This window comes from Oryx dammah, unplaced genomic scaffold (genome assembly GCF_014754425.2).
Source record: "Oryx dammah isolate SB20612 unplaced genomic scaffold, SCBI_Odam_1.1 HiC_scaffold_4, whole genome shotgun sequence".
NCBI classification, from domain to species: Eukaryota; Metazoa; Chordata; class Mammalia; order Artiodactyla; family Bovidae; genus Oryx; species Oryx dammah.
This window is the reverse complement of record NW_024070188.1, coordinates 82,944,243-82,964,569: the sequence shown is the minus strand read 5'-3', so window position 1 is coordinate 82,964,569 and position 20,327 is coordinate 82,944,243. Positions and strand designations below refer to the sequence as shown.

At 56.1% G+C, this 20,327-nt stretch overlaps 1 protein-coding gene across 1 annotated transcript in view; it reads right to left on the bottom strand.

Moving 5' to 3' along the window:
* Positions 1–259: 259 nt before the first annotated feature.
* IGF2R (insulin like growth factor 2 receptor) overlaps positions 260–20,327 on the bottom strand; it is a 102,245-nt gene continuing 82,177 nt past the window's right edge. Inside the window, exons 36-48 of the mRNA XM_040238927.1 lie at positions 18,323–18,472; positions 15,704–15,865; positions 14,347–14,554; positions 13,923–14,069; positions 12,530–12,764; positions 11,521–11,657; positions 9,239–9,353; positions 8,203–8,349; positions 7,624–7,811; positions 4,304–4,490; positions 3,694–3,846; positions 2,671–2,740; positions 260–2,053 (exon numbers count right to left, since the gene is read on the bottom strand). Coding sequence (XP_040094861.1) covers positions 1,646–2,053; positions 2,671–2,740; positions 3,694–3,846; positions 4,304–4,490; positions 7,624–7,811; positions 8,203–8,349; positions 9,239–9,353; positions 11,521–11,657; positions 12,530–12,764; positions 13,923–14,069; positions 14,347–14,554; positions 15,704–15,865; positions 18,323–18,472 — 2,307 coding nt within the window. The 3' untranslated portion in view covers positions 260–1,645. The remainder of the gene's footprint in view (positions 2,054–2,670; positions 2,741–3,693; positions 3,847–4,303; positions 4,491–7,623; positions 7,812–8,202; positions 8,350–9,238; positions 9,354–11,520; positions 11,658–12,529; positions 12,765–13,922; positions 14,070–14,346; positions 14,555–15,703; positions 15,866–18,322; positions 18,473–20,327) is intronic.

Here is a 20,327-nt window from a genome sequence, read left to right as displayed (position 1 = left end):
TTTGGTAAAAAACAAATAAATATCCTGAGATCTGCTTTCTTGGAAGGAGGAAGAACCAGGTGTGGCTGAAGCTGACAGAGGCCCCCGTGGGCCTCGAGTGAGCATCTATACTCGGGGAGACTCGGGGACACTTGTGAAGGGTCGGCCGACACCCGGACACGACTGTTTCTGGAATGCAACAGGAGACGCAGAGAGGGTATCAGACGCGGCAGCAAACTCAGGGGCTTTTCACTCAAGGGCAGAAAGCAGGACCACCCAGTTAATAATTTATCTTTTATTCAAATCGTTGAATACTTTATATTACAGTAAATTTGATTGGAAAAAAAAAGAAGAAAGAAATCAATTTTTAAAAATACACTCATGTTGAAATCAAATAAGCTAGCCAAACGAGAGTACAAACCCAGGAACCCTGCGGGTTGGTTGGCTTTCCAGGATATGAATACCACTGAGTCTATATACAGCTCTATAAATGCCAGAAAAGTCATTCGTTAAACACTTCAGAGAAAGGCGCCAACAGCCGGGGAAGGACGCGGTCCCCCCTCCCGTCCTGCGGACCGGGCGGCCGGTCTCGGCCGCGCCGGGGTGGGAATCCAAGTGCAAGGCTGGGGGCGAGAGCCTGGCCCACTGGCTTTCATGCAACTTCCATGAGTCACGCACTGTGCAAATTAAGGCTTCTTATAGGTCGAATGGTCGATAGACACTTTTTTTTTTTTCTTAAAAAAATAAGCACAGTAAAGGTGGTATCATGAGAACCTGAAGAGGTGAGACCTACACCCCAAGTCTGGAAAAGAGTCTGACATCTCAGCTCCATTCTCTCAGACACACATGTGAGCGCATAGGCACACGCGTGCGTGCACACACACACACACACACACACATCAATCTTTGGGTGGGTTGTTTGACTTCACCAGCTGGCGAGAGAAATACTGATAAGTGTGCTCTGTGCACCTGGAATCGAAGACATGCAAAAAAAAAGAAAGGCTGCAGCTGTTACTGACTCGAGAGGCAGAGAGCGGGCGGCCCCCTCCACAGCCCAGGCAACTGCGGACCCACGCGTGTGCGCACGCACACACCCGTGTGCCCTGACGCCACAGAAGCAAAAGGGAAAAGAGAGCGGTGGAGTCTTAACTGAGAGGATACATCGTGGACCAGTTCAAAGCGTCTGAGCGCGCCCACAGCCTCCCCCTGCTTAAAGGATGGACAGGAAAGGTTACCCCCCCTGCCGGCAGGAAAAAACTGTTGGTGGTTTTTTTTTTTTTTTTTTTTCTTTTTCGCAAACCTGAGTAATTGTCAAAAGTCAATAAATAGGAGGAGAGAATTAAATGCTAAAATATAATGATCAAATACCCTACAGGGCCTAAAGCAGCAAGGGTCTTCCTCAAACGCAGCCCTCGGTCCCAAGACGCATCCGGCCGCGGCGCCTTTAGGAAGCGCACAGCGGCCACGCTCAAGGCGAGGGCTGGGGACAAACCCGGGGCGTGCGCCGCCATCAGCGGCCGCACCTCTCCCCCGCGCCCACGGAGGGGCGCCCCCCTCCTCCCCCACCACCAACACTCTTCCCTTTTTTGGACAGTTTTCGTTAAAGGCCAAGGACAGAAGCATCACGGAGTCCCGTCGGATTTGGTCGGAGGCGGCGCGCGTGAGCCTAGACGTGCAGGAGGTCCTCGTCGCTGTCATCGTGGAAGGCGCTGATGGGTGTGGCCGCCGCCCGGGGCCGCCCCCGGCGCGCCGGCTCCCCGCGCACCAGCCCCACCCGGTCATCCGCCCGAGGCGGCAGCGGCGCCTTCCGCGGCAGCGGCCGCAGCGGGGGGCCACCTTCGGCGCCGGGTGCCCTGCCCGGCGGGCGCACCTTCACCTCGGGCAGCGTCAGGACCTCGTCCTCGCTGTCTTGCTCGTCGCCGTGCAGGGCGCTGAGCGCGTCGGCGGCTCTCACCGACTTGGCGGCCACATGCCCGTTCTCCTGGCTCTCCTTCCCAGGCAGTGGCGCCGGCGGCTGGATCTCCTCCATCAGCCACTCGGTCTCGTTCTCGTCCGCCTCCTCCTCCTTGTTCACCTGCCGGGACACCGCAGGGACCGTGGGCCCGCCTGAGACCTCGTCTAACCACCCCCGAAACCCCAGCAGGGAGAGGAAGGGGAAGGCTGGCAAGCGCCATCTCCTGCTGAAATCCGACCAAGGCAGACAGGGTCGGGGACTCTGGGATGGCCGAAGGTGAGAGGAGCCCCGTGGACAACACCACGTGGACGTGTGCGGTTGAGGGAGACCTTCTAGAAAGCAGCTGGCAGGACCACCAAGAGCCAGGAGTGCATTTACGCCACCTGGGCTCAACTGCTAGAAACTCAACCAAAGGAGACCATCCAAATGCCAGAGGCGCAACAATTCCCACTGCCACGCTTTCTGTAGGAGAGCCAGAAGAGTGGAAACGACCTGAATATTAAATGCTGTAAGAAATTAACTGCCATCACAGTTAGAAAACCTTGAAGAAGAAAGGACAAAGAATGTGTTCAGGTTGAGAGCTACGAGAGACAGTCTCCCCTTTGGCGGTTTCCAATGGCCCGGGATGACGGTTTCCTTGCAGCCACTGACCAACATGGCAACAACACGTGGACCGTGTGTGTGGGGGGGGGTTGGGGAGGGGTCGGGGAGCTGCTGGAGGCCTTGGCAGGCCTTACCTTCGAGTACTTGTACGACACGTTCGCGCTCCGGCGGCAGCAGTTGGTAAGCCTGCTCATTACCATCTCCCTGCAAAGGGGGTTCCAGTTACTCCAGCCTGGAGCAGCCCTACCCCAGAACCCCTGCTACTGTGCCCCCCGACAGGAGGCTGTGCCCACCCAAGCACATGCTCCCTCAACCCACAACAGCAGGGCTGGGAGCCAAGTCAGAGGAAGGCAGGCTATGGAATCAGGAGAAGCAGATTCAAACCCTGTATGCAAAGACACACCCCGTCTTTGCAGTGCTAACAGGGACCAGAGTGAGTTACCCTGCACCTCTGCGCCTGCTTTTTCCCACACAGATGGAACGAGCCCACACCTCCCCACCACCCCAGGGCTGTGCTGAGATTACCGGGCTGAGTGGCGAACCCAGGGCCAGCTCCAACCCAGACCTCCCACCCGACTCCTGAGTCGGGCTGATGGCCTCTGGGGCCGGGGTGGTGGCAGTCAGCACTTCCTGACCCTCTCATTTGCCTCTGGATCGGTGGGCAGGTGAGGGGGGAGACAGGAAGCCCCGGAGCCGGCCCATCCCTGCCCTTGGGACACGGCTCACCATACGCAGAGCCCTGGGCCTCGTTCACAGGTGACGTGAAACCTGCTGGACAGTCACGCTGGCCTGCCTCTGAGTGACAAGACCTTTCACCCCCCCAAAGGAGAGACTATGGATGGGGGTGAGGTCACAGCTGGCACCTCGTAAATGCTCCCCTCTTAAGGGCAGGGGTCAGTCGATCAGAAGGCAGTCAGCTCACGTGGGGACATGTGCAGCGAGCCGCGTCGTGGGAACAGGGCAGGCTCGGGCTGAGGCCCACGGGGCATCTGGCCATGTGACCTGACAGACGCAGGGACAGTCATTGCAGGGAGCTTTACACGACACAGCATTCAGAGTCTTAAGAGTTCTAGCTGCTGTTGCTCAAGAAGAGGAAGCCAGGGTTTGACTCTGGGCCTCCGGCCTGGGCCCCCGCCTGGACCCTCCTCTCTCCTTACCGGCGCTCCTTCTTGTACAGCAGCAGGGTGAGCAGGCAGCCAGTGAGCGCCACCAGCAGCAGGCTGAGCACTGCCCCGACCGCCTGGCTGCGCTCCGAAAGCCCCTTGTGCTCCTGGGTGTCGTCCCCCGCGATCTCCTCGTCAAAGCCCGCCCTACAGGGAGACCACAGCGCTCAGCCCCACTGCCCGGCGAGGCCCGGGCCCTGACTGTGCACACCCACACCCAGGAAGACACGAGCCACCAGCTGGGAGAACCCCCGCGGGCAAACCCCTCTGATGCCGAGACTGAGGCAAAGGATCGGAAAGACACTGCCTTGACCACTCGAGCCTCCATCACTAAGGGGACGAGGAGAGCTGCTCTGGAGAACATGCCTCGCCCCCCTGCAGCCTTGCTGACCCTGCTGCCGGGCCCCAAGGGCACAGGGGCGCTTCTGGAGCAGAGACTTAGGGGGACACACCAGCTGCCTTGGTCTTCCAGGACCACGACTCTGCTCTGGGAAGACACGGGGTCACAACCCAGGTAACGACTTCTCCCTCGCAACAACTCCTCTCGGGAGCCAGCCTTGGCGCTCCTGGGCTGGGGGATGCTGTGGGCCAGCGCCCCACTTACCCCAGTGGGCACACGGCAGAGGTGTGCCAGGAGAAGAGGTACTGGCAGTCGGCGGTCTCGTGGCTGAACTCGGGGATCCCATCCTTCACCAGGGGGTCACAGTGGAAGAAGATGGTGGAGGACACAGACTTTGTCTTATCTTTTCCACACTTGGAGGACGAGGCAAACACCACATCCAGGTCTCCATCTGTCAAAAAGGCACAGCAGCATGAACACGGGTGCTTCAACAGCAGGCTGAGTTTACCTCTCCATCATCTGCGAAAGGTCTGCAGAGGCTTAAAAATCAGACAAAAGGGTCCTTCATCTCATGTCCTGGAGGAGCTCTTCACAGACTGCTCACACACAATATGGAGCCCCTGCCCTAAGTCAGGAAGCGGGAGAGACTTGAACCTTGCCCTAAGACAGGTCTGGCCTTTGTCCTCAGCAAACAACACGATGTGGAGTGGGGGCTGCCCACGTCTCAGTCTGCCTGGACACCCGGGTTGACCATGTAGGCAACCAATCAACCAGCAAATCAGCCAACCAACCAGCCCACTAACCAACCAGTCAACTAGTCAACCAGCCAACCAACCCACTAACCAAATAGTCAACCAACCAACTAACCAGCCAGCCAGTCAACCAACCAACCAACCAACCAGTCAACCAACCAGTCAGCAAACCAACTAAAAAACTGACTCATCAGTCAAGCATACCCAATGAAGAGCCACTAACCCCCTGGACACGGAGGCACGGGTGGGCCTCCTTGGCCAGCTCCCGAGCTTCCGTGCGTGTTGTCACACATTCATACTGTCACACACTTGTATGTTAACACCTCCGGACTCCACAGGGAGAAGACACCAGAAGTGTCTGGCTCCCTCCTGGACTTTACCCTAAGGCGCTTCTCCCACTGGCTGGTTTTAATTTATATCCTTTCACTGAAATAAACTGTAAGCATGACTAAGACAGCTTTTCGTAGTCCCTTTCTAATGCGCTATCACACCTAAGGAGCGCCCCCTGAACGTGCAGCTGCTGTGAGATGCAAGGGGTCCCTGTGTAGACCCTGCCTTGTGAGGACAGCTTGGCGGCCAGTTCGCAGTCGGTCCCCGCTAGAGGGCCAGGCTGTGCGGTGTGTGTGGTGGACGGAGCGGAGGCCAGCCCTGAGGGCGGCCATGTGGGCTGGGCTCAGGGGGCCCCCAGGGTCCTCACTGGTACACACCCGGGTGAGCCGTGACCCGAGAGGGCTGCCCCACAGCCTGGACTGTGGACACAAACCCATGAGGTTGGTGAGGAGCCGAGGTGCAACACCGAACCTCAGCCAGAGATGGGCCTGGAGGCCTCCCGCCCTCTGGAATGAACGCAGACGCGTGGCGGGGTGGGGTTAAACTGCACTTCTTCCTGGTACGTGGACAAAGGTCTTAAAACCAAACCTATTTCCTACTGGTGGTGAGTGAATGGAGTGAAAAGGTAAGAAAGGGATTTAACTAACCAAGAATAAATAAATGCACACACACAGATGTACGCATGTACACACACACACACGCTCTCTAAGCCTGGGGACTGCAGGAGGCCAACTAGACTAGACCTAGGCCTTATAGACATAAGGTTCTCAGCCCAGTACCTGGGCCCCTGCCCAGGGCTGCAGCGTGGAGCCGGGCCACTGCTGCAGACCCACCAGCGGCAGTGTCCCTGGGTGAGAGAAGGGAGCCCTGAGCTGGGTGTGGCAGGGGGGAAGTGGGGTGGGGGTGGGCAGGCCGAGGTGTGTCAGCGGGAAGGCCCGAGAAGCGGCAGGGTGCCTGCAGGTGCTCTTGACAGGGAGGCGTGGATGCAAGCCAGGCTGACCTGGCAGGACTCTGCCCAGCTCCAGTGGGCACTGCCAAGCACAGAGACTGGCTTATTTACCACCTGTGCAAGGAAACTTCTCCGAGACTCCACCTACTCAGGGAGCAGCTACCCACCCCCACCTCCTCTCGGGGGAGGTCAAAAGTCAGCTGGTTTTGTAAACACATTTAACTGTTTTTAAAAAAAGCAAGTTCATTCACCTAGTTCAAAAATCAAACCATGAAATGGTTTACAGAGGAAGACTAGTTGTTGAAAACAAAAACACACGAGCTGCCCCCTGGAAGTATTCTTTCCAGGTCAAGAAGGAATTAGGAAAGACATGGGTGAGGGGGATGAGGAGGCACAAACGTCCAGTTGCACGATAAAGGAGCGTACATATGAAGTGCAGAGTGTGGGAATACAGTCAATAATTATGTCACTTCTTTGCGTGGTGACAGATGACAACCAGACCTAGCGTGGTGATGATTTTGAAGTGTACGGAAATGTTGAAAACGCTGTGTCGTGCAACTGGAACTAATATGGCACAGCAGGTCAATTATGTTTCAGAAACAAACCAACAAACTCACAGAAAAAGAGAGAAGCTTTGCGGTTACCAGGGGTGTAATACTCAGGATGCCACACACCACATGCTAAATATAATGAACCCTGCTGTATGTCAAGAGAATAAATCCTAAAAGTTCTCACTACAAGAGAAAAATATTTTTTTTCCTACTTCTTTAATTTTGTACCTATAGGACATGATGGACAGTCACCAAGTTTACTGTGATAATCATTTCATGATATATATAATCAGACTGTTATTCTGTACACCTTAAACTTATACAGTGTCAGTCGTTCAGTCATGTCCAACTCTTTAAGACCCCATGGACAGCAGCCCCCCAGGCTCCTCTGTCCATGGAATTCTCCAGGCAAGAATACTGGAGTGAGTTGCCATTTCCTTCTCCAAGGGATCTTCCCAACCCAGGGAGTGAACCCAGGTCTCCTGCATTACAGGCAGATTCTTAACCATCTGAGCTATGGCTCTATGTCAATTTTATCTCAACAAAAAGGAAGGAAAGAAAGAAACACAGGAAGAAGCTGCATCCACATAGCGGAAGGCCTTCCTCCACACCCACTGCGGACACTTGGGCCAGGCCTCCCTCTTTTCATCCTTTTGACAAATACAAAATCTCTTACCCTCCCCTAGTAGCATCTGAAGTTTCAAAGAAGCATCGTGATGAAAACCAAACCAACCAAAAGTAATTCTGGCTGTGGTCCTCCACACCCACCTCACCACCTCTGGTTTAGACCAGGCTTTGCACATCTGTTTAGGATCTAAGTCTTCCCGACAGTGAACCATTGGGACTCTGACATGTGCTGCTCAGTCCACAAGACACAGGATTGGACCTGGGCTTTTCATGTTAAAACCGATCTGACATTTTAACCGAAGGGAGTGTGTGTTCATGAAAAGGTTAATGTGCCTCCGAGGAAGCTAAACGTGGCACACGGGTGGAGAGAATTACCTTGGACGTAGTATCTGGTTTGGTTGGAGGTTCCGACTCTGCGACTGAAGTGCTGGTCGTTGGCCTTCCTCTGACAGATGTTGGCCCCGGAGCAGCCGGGGTTGCTGGAGCCCGTGATGGATGAGAGCTGGATCTCGTACACATACTTGTCCCCGTTGGTCCTCATGTCCCCAGAGGCGCTGAATCGTCTGAAGAGACAGAAAAGGGCTCAGGGACAGCCCTGGATCCCGGGACCCACCTAGTGACGCTGCTAAGAAACTTAAAAAAGAGAAACTAGTAAAGCCAGAAGGTTCCTCATCAAAAATCAGACCAGAAGGTTCCAGCTCCGACCTCTGGGCCTATCACAAATGCTAAGAGGAGGAGAGACGTTATTTTCACATTCAAGAGACCTCACCATCTTTGGGGTTCGACTCGAACAGCTAAGCAATGTCTGCCCTCTGTTTGAGCCAGACGTGACAAGGGTACCTGGAAATGGCAACTAAAACATGCAAACACACGGACATCTTCATCTCACAGCCTTCAGCTGGGCAGAGACGGGGGGATTACGGGGCGGCGCTGCCACAAAATGGCCCCACTTACTTGAAGTAAATATCCCCAAGGCTGAAGCTCCGGCCGTTGGCGGGGTTGGTAATGGTCCCGTTCACCATCTGCACCTCCTGAGGCTTCACGGCACAGGCCGCTCGCGAGTCCCAGCTGAAGTGGTAAGTGCAGCTGTCGACGTCGAACCTGTAGAGGCATGCGGACTCCGGTCACGGCCGCCCTTCCGCCCACCTGCCAGGGCCCCGGGAGCCCCCCGCCGCCCAGCTGCCCTTCCATCCCGGGAGCCCCCCGCCGCCCAGCCCTCCCCGCCCCCAGCCAGGGACCAGCCGCTCCAGGCTGGGAGGGCAACTTCATCTCCCTTCCCCAACACCATCCAGCTCAACCACTACGTGAAAAAAAAAAAGCAGGCAAGCATTTCAACATGTAATTTTTTTACATTTAGACACTGGGCAACATCTAACAGCTGGGAAGATCTGCTCCCACATTTTTGAAAGCCTCCTTTACAAGCATTGATTTCGACCCTTTGACAGTTCCTGGGTTTCCCCTTTCCCAAGCCCCGCTTCTATAATGAAATCGTGTCTGTTCACCAAGCACAGCTCACACGCTCCCTCTGCTGGCCAAACGCCCTCCTAGCACCGGAGGCAGAGATTTCCAGCAAAATAAAAGGGCATTCCAGGTGGTGCCGCCCCACCTGCCGGGGGTCCCAGACCGGCGCCTGAACAGCTGGCCATGGGTGGCACCGATCAGTGAAGCCTTAGTTACACTGCGACCTCGAAGATGGAGCCCGATGAAATCCCACTTTATGCAACTGCTTTATCAGTCTCGTGCACGGGTACCAGCCTCCATCCAGGACTCCTCCCTTGAGGAGTGGCCCTGGCCCCACCAGGCTAGGGGTCTCAGGGGCTGGTACCCCCCTCGCTACTGTGACAGCCCCAGTATCCTCTCTGCAGCACGCATCCTGTCTGCAGCACGCACACTAAGCCGCCAAGCAGAAACCGTGGGGAGGAGCTCTGACGGGGCCCCAGCCTGCCCAGTGCCCAGCTCCCCCCTGGGCTGGGAGACCCCGCACCCTCACCTCGTGAACGAAGGCCGCCCCACTGTCTTGGCACAGGTCAGCTCGATGACAGCAGACGCCGTCTTATTGTCCCCACAGGGGTGGCCTTTAGAGTAAGTTACGATGATTCTGTCATCTGAAACACAGACCATTGGACTGACGTTATCTCTAGGGCATCCTAGGCACCTCAAGGTCACAAGTGGCTCTAGAGACTCATCGCCCTGGAGGTCAGCCAGGTGACTCGCACCTGGCCCGTGTCACTACCTGCGTGGCCAGAGGAAACCAGGGGTCACATCTCAGCCTCTACCTGTGAGCACTCTCCTGTGTGACAGGGAGATCCCAGGGCATGCGGCTCAGGGCTGAGCGGGGAGCCCCCTGCACAGCACGCGTGCAGGGCTAGACCGCAGGTCACGGCGGCAGCCTGAGGTCCCCAGCAACCTCTGTGCCAGCCCGGCGCTTCCCCGACGTGCCCCGGGATGAACAGGGCAGGAACGAGACCTCCACCCCGCAGAAAGACGGCCCACACAGAACCGTTCTGGTCCGCTCGGTCTCCTGGCTCCACACAGGGCTCTTCCTGCTTCTGAAGAGGGCATGGCTGAGGAACCAGCAGAGCCCTAGTCCGCAGGGGCCAAGGGAAGCAGGGACACGCTTTCAGCAGCCTGGCTCCCAGGGGCCAGAGGTTCTGAGAGCTGCCCTGGGGACGCCCGAGCCCAGCCCTGCTCAGCAGACGGACGGTGGCTCCAGGGGCCGGGACACAGCAGTCTCAGGCCTGGCTCTTGGCGCAGGGCAGTCCTCGGACCTGGCACTCACACCCAACCCACATCCTTAGGGGCAGTGAGCCCAGAATGGGCAGTACCAGCTGCCAGGGGTCCTCCAGGCACGGCCGAGGCACAGGGGCCACTCAAGGGGAGCTGAGGGGTGAGACCCAGGCTCCCGGCCCCCGTCACGGTCAAAACTACTCTGGGTGAATTTGTTATAAATAATTGGGCTTCTCTGTAAAATTCTGGAAGTTTCACAGCTTTGAAGAGAAATGCTTAAACTTCTAGAATATGGAAACAACAGGTGGAGGTCTTGCTGAAGTGCTCCCCCCACCGCAGACGAGATGGGCAGCACTCTTGACCTTCCGGGCCTCGGCACTCAACCTGAGAAGTGGACTAAGACGCTGACCTGGAGAACTGCTGAAGGTTACACGTGTACACACACATATATGACACACACACCCATGAAGCACAGTTTTTGAGGACTGTTGGTTTCTGTGATGAGTCCATCTCTTCACCCCATAAGGTGATGTCCCCTAAGTGAACATGGGGTCATGGTGACGGGCCTTAGACAGTTGTCCTATTGGGGCCTGAGAGGCAAGATCCTACCTGGCGTGTCAGAGAACAGGAGGTCTCACTATGCTTTTCAGGAGGCTTCAACCTCCTAGTCTTTGCACTCGGCTGTGGGAAGACCCGGTCACACGTCCACACGATGACAACGCACAGGAAGAGAACCACCCTCAGCCCCCGGTGCCCTTCATGGCAGCAACAACCAAGGTCTCCAAGGTCACGGGCTGGGAGGTCTGGACACTTCTGCTGGAGCCCAGGCAGAGGAGACTTCACCCCACTTCCAACCTGCAGTCGGGGGTTTCTCTCCAGGGTGACAGTTGTCCTCCAGAACTTCCTTTCTCCATGTCAACAGCTCGAGTGGACTAAGTCTCTCTGTGCTTTCATCAGGACAGCCTGGGGACCGCCCCCCGCCCCGCAGCTGAACAGGCACAGTGACAGTTTTCTTTCTTGTCCCTTCCACCAGCCATGACTGTCCCTAAAAGAAGAAAGCCCAACCTTCTCCCTTCGTGTGATGAAAGAGTCTTTCACTCAACAACCAACTGCAAAAGAAATTCTCCATCAGAACTATTAACAAAGAGCTTCATTTTCCGATGTCAAATTATTAAGATGTTTACGAGGATGTATCTGGATAGTCCTGACCACGTTTTCGTGTTTGACGTCCAGCTTCTCCCAAATAAACCCATGCAAGTGTACGGGGAGACTCAGGCACTTGGCCCACAGTTGGAGCAGGGACTCAGAGGAACCCTGGACATCCCAAGGCCACCCAGCCCTCTAGACACAGACCAGGACCTGCCATCTCAGAGAACATGAGCATGCTTATCTGATGCTTCAGGAGGCCCCAGGCTGCCTGAGAAATGGTTACTGAGAATAACACTCCTGCAGGTTCTGACAGAAGCCAGAGCTGACCCTCCAGTCCCAGGACGACACCCTCATCTTCCCAACTCAGACGCGACATGTGTGACCACAGGGCCTTACCTACAACATCCAGCTTCTGCGTGTGAACGAGCCCGAGGACCTGCACCTCGCCAGAGGCACTCCTTTTGCACACGCTGGCTCTCTCCAAGCAGCCCTGGGGTCCCTTGTATATTTTCTGACACAGGTTGATGTAGTACCTGCAGAATGACACACGGGAGGCGAGCAAGGTCGGCGTCTGTCCCGACACGCTTGGGGGCAGCTCTTCCCACCCTTTCAGAAGCGGCTACCGTCCGAGCATCTCCCAGCACCTCTGGACACAGCCCTGACACAGGTCTCTGGGTAAACAAAGGCCAGAGAGTGGGTGGATGCTGAAAACACACGCGGGGGACACATGGGGTGAGTCCCGAGACTCAGGCGGCTTAGAGTCAGGAGAGGCAGCAGCTGAAACCTTAGCAAGGCGTCCCCCGTCTTCAGGTTCCCGAGGCTTCCGGGTCCACACTCCCCACTGCTCTAAGCGTGGAGCAGTTGGGCCAGCATGGCCGAGGTAGTCGGGGCAGCAAACCGGGGCAAGTTAACACCCCCATCAACTCAACACAGACGGGTGGTTTAGTCAAAGTCGTGTCCAACTGTTGTGACCCCATGGACTGCAGCCCGCCAGGCTCCTCCGTCCATGGGATTCTCCAGGCAAGGATACTGGAGTGGGTTGCCATCTCCTTCTCCAGGGGATCTTCCTGACCCAGGGATGGAGCCTGGGTCACCCGCACTGCAGGCAGATTCTTATACCAACTGAGCCACCAGGAAAGCCCAACACGGACAGCGTCCCAGACAAGAAGCAAACCTCGCCTGATTCCATCAGGCCCACAGCTGCTCACCAGCTGCTTTGGGATCTCAAGGCTGGCATTAGCTGCCTCTGCTTCCAAACCCCCCGGAATACACCAGGCCTGCCCAAGCAGAGGCCCGAGGCCATCCCACCTTCAGAATCGGAGCTTGAAGCTCTGCGCACTCGCCCCGTCGGGAAGCCGGGCCTGCGATGGACGCGGCCAGCAGGCTGGTGAGGGGAGGTACTCACGAGGCTCCGTCGTGGACGAAGGACCAGGAGCCGGTGAGGGACGAGAGCAGCCGCAGGTCGTAGGTCCGGTGCTTATGGACGAACTTGCACTCCATCTTCACTGGGGGGCAGACCACCTTCGTGTTCCACTCGAAGGTCACCTCACACCCGCGCACCTCGCTGAAGACCCGGGGCTGCCCCACGTCGGTGTCCTCGTCGCACTTGAAGATGATGGCGGACGTCCGGTGGCTGGTGGCTGGGGCGGCACGCGAGGCGAGTGTCAGGCCCACCGCCCGGCCGGGGTGCCCACCTTCGCGGCACTGGCGCTAAGGGGTGCTGTCCGTCCCCGGCTGCTCCCCACTTCCTTCTGTGTTTCATTCCCATTTCAACTCTAAAATTAGGACCAAGTTCCCCTTCCACACTTAACCACCCCACAGCAACAGTACAACTCCTTGCGAACAGGTATTACTTGATTAAAGTACGAATGATAACGATAACAATAAGAATCCTGTCATAAGCTAAAAATATGTCATCTAACCTACCAGGAAAAAGATCCTGTCGTAATAAGCCTCCAAAGAAGGCTACCGTAGTCCCTTGTAGACTTAATGTTTCTAATTCCTTGTGTGTGTGTGTGTATGTGAGTCGCTCAGTCATGTCCAGCTCTTCGTGACCCCACGGACTGTAGCCCGCCAGGCTCCTCTGTCCATGGGATTCTCCAGGCAAGAATACTGGAGTGGGCTGCTGCTCCCTTCTCCAGGGGCTCTTTCCAAGCCAGGGATTGAACCCAGGTCTCCTGCATTGCAGGCAGCTTCTTTCCTGTCTGAGCCCACAGGGAAGCCCTAATTCCTCAACATGTATCACTTTGTTCCATGGCTACTAACAAGAACTAAACAACTTCTAGTGCACTCGTCCCGTCACTTTCCTTGAGAACTCACATCTGTCTGTGCCCCGCATGTTACTAAGCCTCTTGTGGGTCCATTCTCTCCACGGCAGCAAGGGCACTGAGAGCCCCCCCCGACCCCTGCCCAGCCCAGCCCACTGCAGAGCCGACGGTCAGCAGACGAGGCCCTGCAGACCTGATGACCCCTCACCACCCTGCAGACCTGGAACGGCAGCAATTCTAACGAGTGTGGACGTGAGCCACTGGTGCTAAAAAAGCTGGCATGCGGACACGAGCCCCTGGAGCTGGGGAGGGGGAGAGCTGACCGCCCCACACCTATCTGTCACCTAGCCCCCCAGAGCAATTAAGGATGACTTTTCTTTATGGAAAATAGCCCCGGCGAGAAAACACCATATGCAACAGAAGCGCTGCCATTAATGTGGACAGTCCAGGAAGATCTGAGCATAAAGCCAGGCCTCCAGCGGGTGCAGGGCTACCGCGCCGGCCAGCGGGGGCCCCGGCTCGTCCACTTACAGTGCTTGCAGAAGCCCCACTCGTGGTCTCTGTCGTAGTTGGCGGTGGTCGCGCACCAGAGCCTGGCCCTGCTCTCCACGACACACTCCTCGTAGCTCTTCCCGTTGAACACAAAGGGGAACACACATGGGTCGCCATCCTCAGTTTCTGAGAAGGGGAAATCGGAGTGACCCTGATTATCTGCACCGCGTCAGCTGCGCCAGGCAGGGGCGGTCACCTTGAACGACGATTCCCCGAGGGAAGGCCCCCTAAACTGACTGACGGTTCGTGGGCCCGAGCGCTCACACTCAGGGCTGGTAGGATGGACCGTTCCGTGTGCTGGGGCTCACGGCATCTGGAGGGTCATTCCTGAGTTCCCTCCTGCTGCCGTGTCTAATTCTGTGTCTACTGGGAACAGACACTCTGCCCGCCCACAAAGACTTACCCGGAGGGCAAGTGTCTCCGTTGGCATAACTCAGAATGACGGCTTCGTCCTGATGCCTGTAGTCCAGCTTCATGGACGCCAGCCGCCCAAAAGATGCCCCCTTGCTCCCGGACAGCAGGCAGACAGCGCCGTCCTTGCAGCCTCCTTCATCCAGGCCTGCGGCCGCTGTGCACACCCCCACACTGTAGGTGTGTGGGCCTCGGGTTACCTGCGGAGACACCGCCCCATGCTGTGACTGGGTCTCCAGGGTGGGCAAGGCCAGCGCTGGGGCGGGGGGGGCGGGGGGGTGCGCACGAGCAGGAAGGTGGAGCTCCGTCCACGGGCTGTGCACATGCCTGAGAGCTCACCCTCCTTGGCCCCCCTGCAGAGCGCAATGCCCTGGCCACTCCTGGGCACATCCCTCCTCACCAAGGCTGTGCTTCTTGGCGCAGCACTACAGACCATGCTCCCACGGGGCTCTGGCTGCCCGCCCCCTACCCTAAGCCACGTCTCCTGCCAGTAACCCTGGAGTGCTGAGGACTCAGGACTGAGCACAGAGCAGCCACGACCTAACTGAACACGGCTCTCCCTGGCCGCCCCGCCTCTGCAGGCTCTAAGCTGCCGCATACCCGTCCTGGCGGCCTGCGCCCAGGCAAGGTCTCTTGTTCTGGGAGCCAGACGGCTGGCACCTGGGTGTACGACTCGGAGCTCACAGCTCCCCAGCTGCCACACGCCACGAGGCGCTGGGATCTTGCGGGCTTGGCCCACAGCCGTGTGACTCTAACGTCTACATCGCAGGGATGGCTTGGTCCACAGCCGTGTGACTCTGCAACGTCTGTGCCACAGGAATGTGGGCCCAGCCTCTGAAGCACAGCCCCCGACATTCAGGCTGGGGCGAGAGCAGCCCCTGACACCCAAATGTGTCTCAGGTCGGGGAGAGGGGGTGGGCTCTGGGCGGCAGGCAGAGGCGGAGCCACGTGGGCTCTGCCGGCCCTGCCCCCTCGGGCACGTGGTCACTCACACAGCCCTGAGCAACCTCCTGCTCTCCATCTGCAACCTGGAACAGGCCCCGTGACCCTCCTCACTGAATGACTGAATCCTCGCCAAGCCCACGAGAAAGACTCACTCTGAACCGTGGGGCACAGCTAGGGTACAAGCCGTGACTGGTTGGCACACTGTCCAGCGACCCTGGCAGGCCGAGCCCGCACCGGGGACAGAGTGAGGACCACCTGTGTCCGTCCCCCAGACCCCTACAGTGCCTGAGGGACCGCAGGTTCTCCAGAGCTCATGGAGGCTGCATTATAACACACAGAGGAGCCTGAGAGCGATGCCAGGCAGCAGGGGCCCCAAGGTCACAGGCTCTGGGGCACAGCATTACCTTGAAGGTGTTCTTGGAGAGGCTGGACAGGTTGAAGCTGTAGTACAGCTGCTCGTCCGTGAGGGAGCAGCCCTCCGTCTTCACTTCATCAGGACAGACCAGTGGGGTCTCCCACTCAAACACGAAGTCACAGACACTGGTCCTCAGCAGTTTTGGCGTCCCCTGTTTTGGGGGGCAGGGGCAGGTATGAAATCCACGTGGATTAACAAGCACAGTAACCTCCCCGCTCCCCCCGCAGGGCCGGGGACCCCTGCCCCAGGCGCTGTGGGCTCAGAGATGCCCCCAGACCAGCAGGGGTCCCGGGTGACCCACGGTGGGCTCTCTCCAAGAGCAGGGAGCCACCGTCTTCGCCAGGGGCAAGCAAGCAGCAGCCCCACCAGTCAGGCCTGCCTGCACCCAACTCCCCTCCGCCCCCCAGGCCCCTGTGTCCCTGCACGTAGCATGCCAGCACTCCAGACCACCAGCTCAGAGAAAAGGCGGGGGGGGGGGGTCTTTACACTGTGCGACAGGGAAGCCTGAGACACCGAAGAGTCTGGCGGCAGAGGAGGGAGCAAGCGTTTCCTGTACATTCGAGGGGCTGTCCCCACCCACGTCTCTGGAGACTGAGGGGATGTTTATACTGAGGGCGAGACACGATCCAGCCGGACATTCCACAGGCCGAGTATCTAAATAAATATCCATCAACGTCCTCACTGCCTCCCCTCCCTTGTTCCGCGGCAGCCGTAAAAATAGATGAGGAATTTCATTAATTGTTGCTGAGAACGCGTTTTTCTATTAATGTACGTGGAGGAACTATTTCCACTAAAGATAAAAAAAATTTAGGGGAAGGAGAGTTCATTAAATGTCTCTCTGAACTGGACCGCACATGCAGCGAGAGATGCCCTGCTTTTGAGCCCCGCCAAACACTCATTGCTCTCAGCACTCCACCGCTCTGAGACCCAGCACGAGTCTGGGGGGCACCTGCGGACATGCGTCCAGACCCCCCCCCAGACACGCAGATGCACGTGCAGAGACAAGAGAGGCTAGCGGATCACGGCTGCCCGCACCTCGGTCATTCAGGACTCCCCTCCCACCCGGCAACATGTGAACGGGGGCGACATGTCGGTCCAGGAGCTGTGAGGTTTCCATGCAGACACCCCGGATGGCAGCCCTTCCTGGGAAGGCAGCTGCGAGCCACTTCCTGCCACCGTCCACTCACCCACATCGCCCATTCCCATCAAAGGACTTGTAAGCTTTCCAGAGTTTAGGAATTTCAGAAGCACAAGTATGGTGGAAGAGAGAGTTTAGGGAGTTTCCGATGGACACGTATGCAATGCTATATTTAAAATGGATAACCAAAAAAAGACCTGCTATAGAGCACAGAGAACTCTGCTCAATGTTAAGTGGCAGCCTGGATGGGAGGGGAGTTTGGGGGGAGAATGGATGCATGTATGTGTCTGGCTGAGTCCCTTTGCTGTTCACCGGAACTATCACAACACTGTTAGTGGCTATGCCACTGTGCTGTTCGGTCACGAAGTCGTGGCCGGCTCTTTGCGACTCGATGGATCGCAGTGCCTCAGCCCTCCCTGTCCCTCACTGTCTCCCGGAGTTGGCCCAAATTCATGCCCATTGAGTCGGTGATGCCACCCGACCATCTCCTCCTCTTTCCTTAAATGAATATACTCTAATACAAAATAAACAGGCAGCACAGGGGGCTGAGACCCAGGCCACCAGCACAGAGCATTCCGGTGGAGCAGCAGTGGGGACCCCTGCCCCTGCAGGGCCATGGGACGTCAGGCAGTCCTCCCAGGTCATCACAAAACGGGAGCCGCAAACCGCTGATTTATCTCCTGTTCCCAGATGGAAGGTGAGAGAAAACTTACACAAAGCTCCTTACAATAAAACAGCACTCTTTTTTAAAGGAAGCTGTTTTTTAACTGCACATAAAAGAAAAACCAATGGCCTCCTTAAAAGTAGATGGTACACTATCGTAGCTACTGATACTTTTATCCCAAAGGTCTTCTTTCATTTGCTAATTTGCGAAATATGAATTACATCCTGAACGATTACAGCTGCCAAAATGTCTGACTTCCCAACAAGAATAAAATCAGTAATGTTAAAATTCAAAAAAAGAAAACCAAAGTTGACATTTTAGTGTGATGGTAGGCAGGTAGCTCAGACAGTAAAGAATCTGCAATGCAGGAAACTCGGGTTCAACCCCTGGGTCAAGAAGATCCCCAGGAGAAGAGAACGGCAACCCAATCCAGTATTCTTGTCTGGAGAATCCCATGGACGGAGGAGCCTGGCGGGCTACAGTCCATGGGGTCCCACAGAGTCAGACATGACTGAGTGACTAACACTTTCTTTCACTTCCAGGCAAAGGTGAAGGCTACTTCTTTGCTCGAGCATTTATTACAACAAGGCTCCTTGTGCAAAATCTGCCCTGGTAACTCAGGGAGAGCCTACTTATTGCTAAACTTAGGACCTGAAATGGTTCCACACACCAGTGATACAGCACCCGGTGCGCGGCAGGCGCTGTGAACACGGGCAGCCCTTGTCCGAAACGGGCTTCGTGGGCCTCCGGTTCTGGCTGGCCGACCTGCACACCAGCTCCTACCTTGTACGCCGGTGCTCACTTACCATGCTCACGCCCCGCTTACAGTGAAACGTGATCAGTGAGGTGTAGTTGAAATGCCGGTCCGCCAAGCAAGGGGTGCTGCTTTCAAAGTTCAAGTAAACTTCGTTGGCTATGGGGTTGAGGATCGGAGGGCCTGCCACTCGGCCAATATCCTGAACAAAGAGAAAGCAGACGACGTTTTGGGAAGGTAATCGTTCCCCAGGTTAGAGGAGTAAGGGCTGACAGAGAAGTTACAAAAACTGCGCGTCCTCAGTTTTGAGGACAAGTAGCACCTAAAGAAACCCTGTTACCAGCAGCTCACCTGAAAAGTCCTGACAGTGAGGCACAAAAAAAGAACCTCACTTTGCCAGTGGGCGTCAGCTACATGAGCAGCAGCGGCTGTGCTTCTGCTCATGGCTGGGCTTCCCTGGGGCTCAGATGGTAAAGAACCTGACTGCCATGCAGGAGACCCGGGTTCAACCCCTGGGTGGGGAAGATCCCCTGGAGGAGGTCGTGGCAACTCACATCCAGTATCCTCGCCTGGAGAATCCCATGGACAGAGGAGCCTGGAGGCTACAGTCCACAGGGTTGCAGAGTCGGACGCCACTGAGGGACTAACGTTTGACTAAGGGACAAATTTACCACCAAGGCATCTACTCAGGGTCCACTTTCAAAGATTCTAGGCAACAGGAGTCAGGTCACAGTGGGAAAGCTGCTCAGTCCCTTGACCTGCCGGCTGGAGGCAGGAACCCACACGGCTGCCCCGTCTCCTCAGCGGCGCTGAGGCGTGTCCTCGGAGGGGCACACAGCACACACTCACACCCCCACCACCTTCTGTGGCTTCGCTCGGCCCCTGGAACACACCAGCTGCTCAGCCAGTGTTTCTGAGCAAATAAACACACAAATGAAAGGAATGGTGTGTGTGTGTGTGTGTGTGTCTGTGTGTGAGATGAGTGTGCATGTGCGATGAGTGCATATGTGAGATGAGTGTGTGTGATGAGTGTATGTGGTGTGTGTGAGATGAGCAAGTATGTGAGATGAGTGCATATGTGAGATGAATGTGTGTGTGTAATAAGTGTGTGTGAGTGTGAGAGAGATGTGTATGTGGTAAGTGTGTGAGAGATGAGTATGTCAGATGTGTGTGTATCCGGTGTGTAAGAGATGAGTGTGTGTGTGTGGTGTGTGAGAGATGAGTGTGTGTGTGTGGTGTGGTGTGTGAGAGATGAGCGTGTGTGAGATGAGTATGTGTGTGGTGAGAAATGAGTGTATGAGATGAGTGTGTGTGTGGTGTGTGAGAGATGAGTGTGTGAGATGAGTGTGTATATGTGGTGTGTGAGAGATAAGTGTGAGATGAGTGTGTATGTGGTGTTTGAGAGATGTCTGTGTATGAAATTAGTGTGTGTGTGGTGTGTGAGATGAGTGTGTATAAGTGTGTATGTGGTGTGTGAGAGATGAGTGTGAGGTGTGTGTGAGTGTGACATGAGTGTGTGTGTGGTGTGTGAGATGAGTGTGAGGTGTGTGTGTGTGTGCAGTGAGATGTGTGTGAGATGAGTGTATGTGGTGTGTGAGAGATGAGTGTGAGGTGTGTGTGAGGTGTGTGTGTATGGTGTGTGAGAGATGTGTGTATGTGTGAGATGAGTGTGTGTGTGGCATGTGAGAGATGAGTGTGCAGTGTATGAGAGATGAGTGTGTGTGTGGTGTGTGAGAGATGAGTGTGTATGTCAGATGTGTGTGTATCCGGTGTGTGAGAGATGAGTGTGTGTGAGATGAGTGTGTGGTGTGTGAGAGATGAGTGTATGAGTGTGTGTGTGGTGTGTGAGATGAGTGTGTGTGAGATGAGTGTGTATGTGGTGTGTGAGAGATGTCTATGAGATGAGTGTGTATGAAATTAGTGTGTGGTGTGTGAGATGAGTGTGTTTGAGATGAGTGTGAGTGTGCGGTGTGAGATGAGTGTGTGTATGTGAGAGATGAGTGTGTGTATGTGGTGTGTGAGATGAGTGTGTATGAGAAGTGTGTATGTGGTGTGTG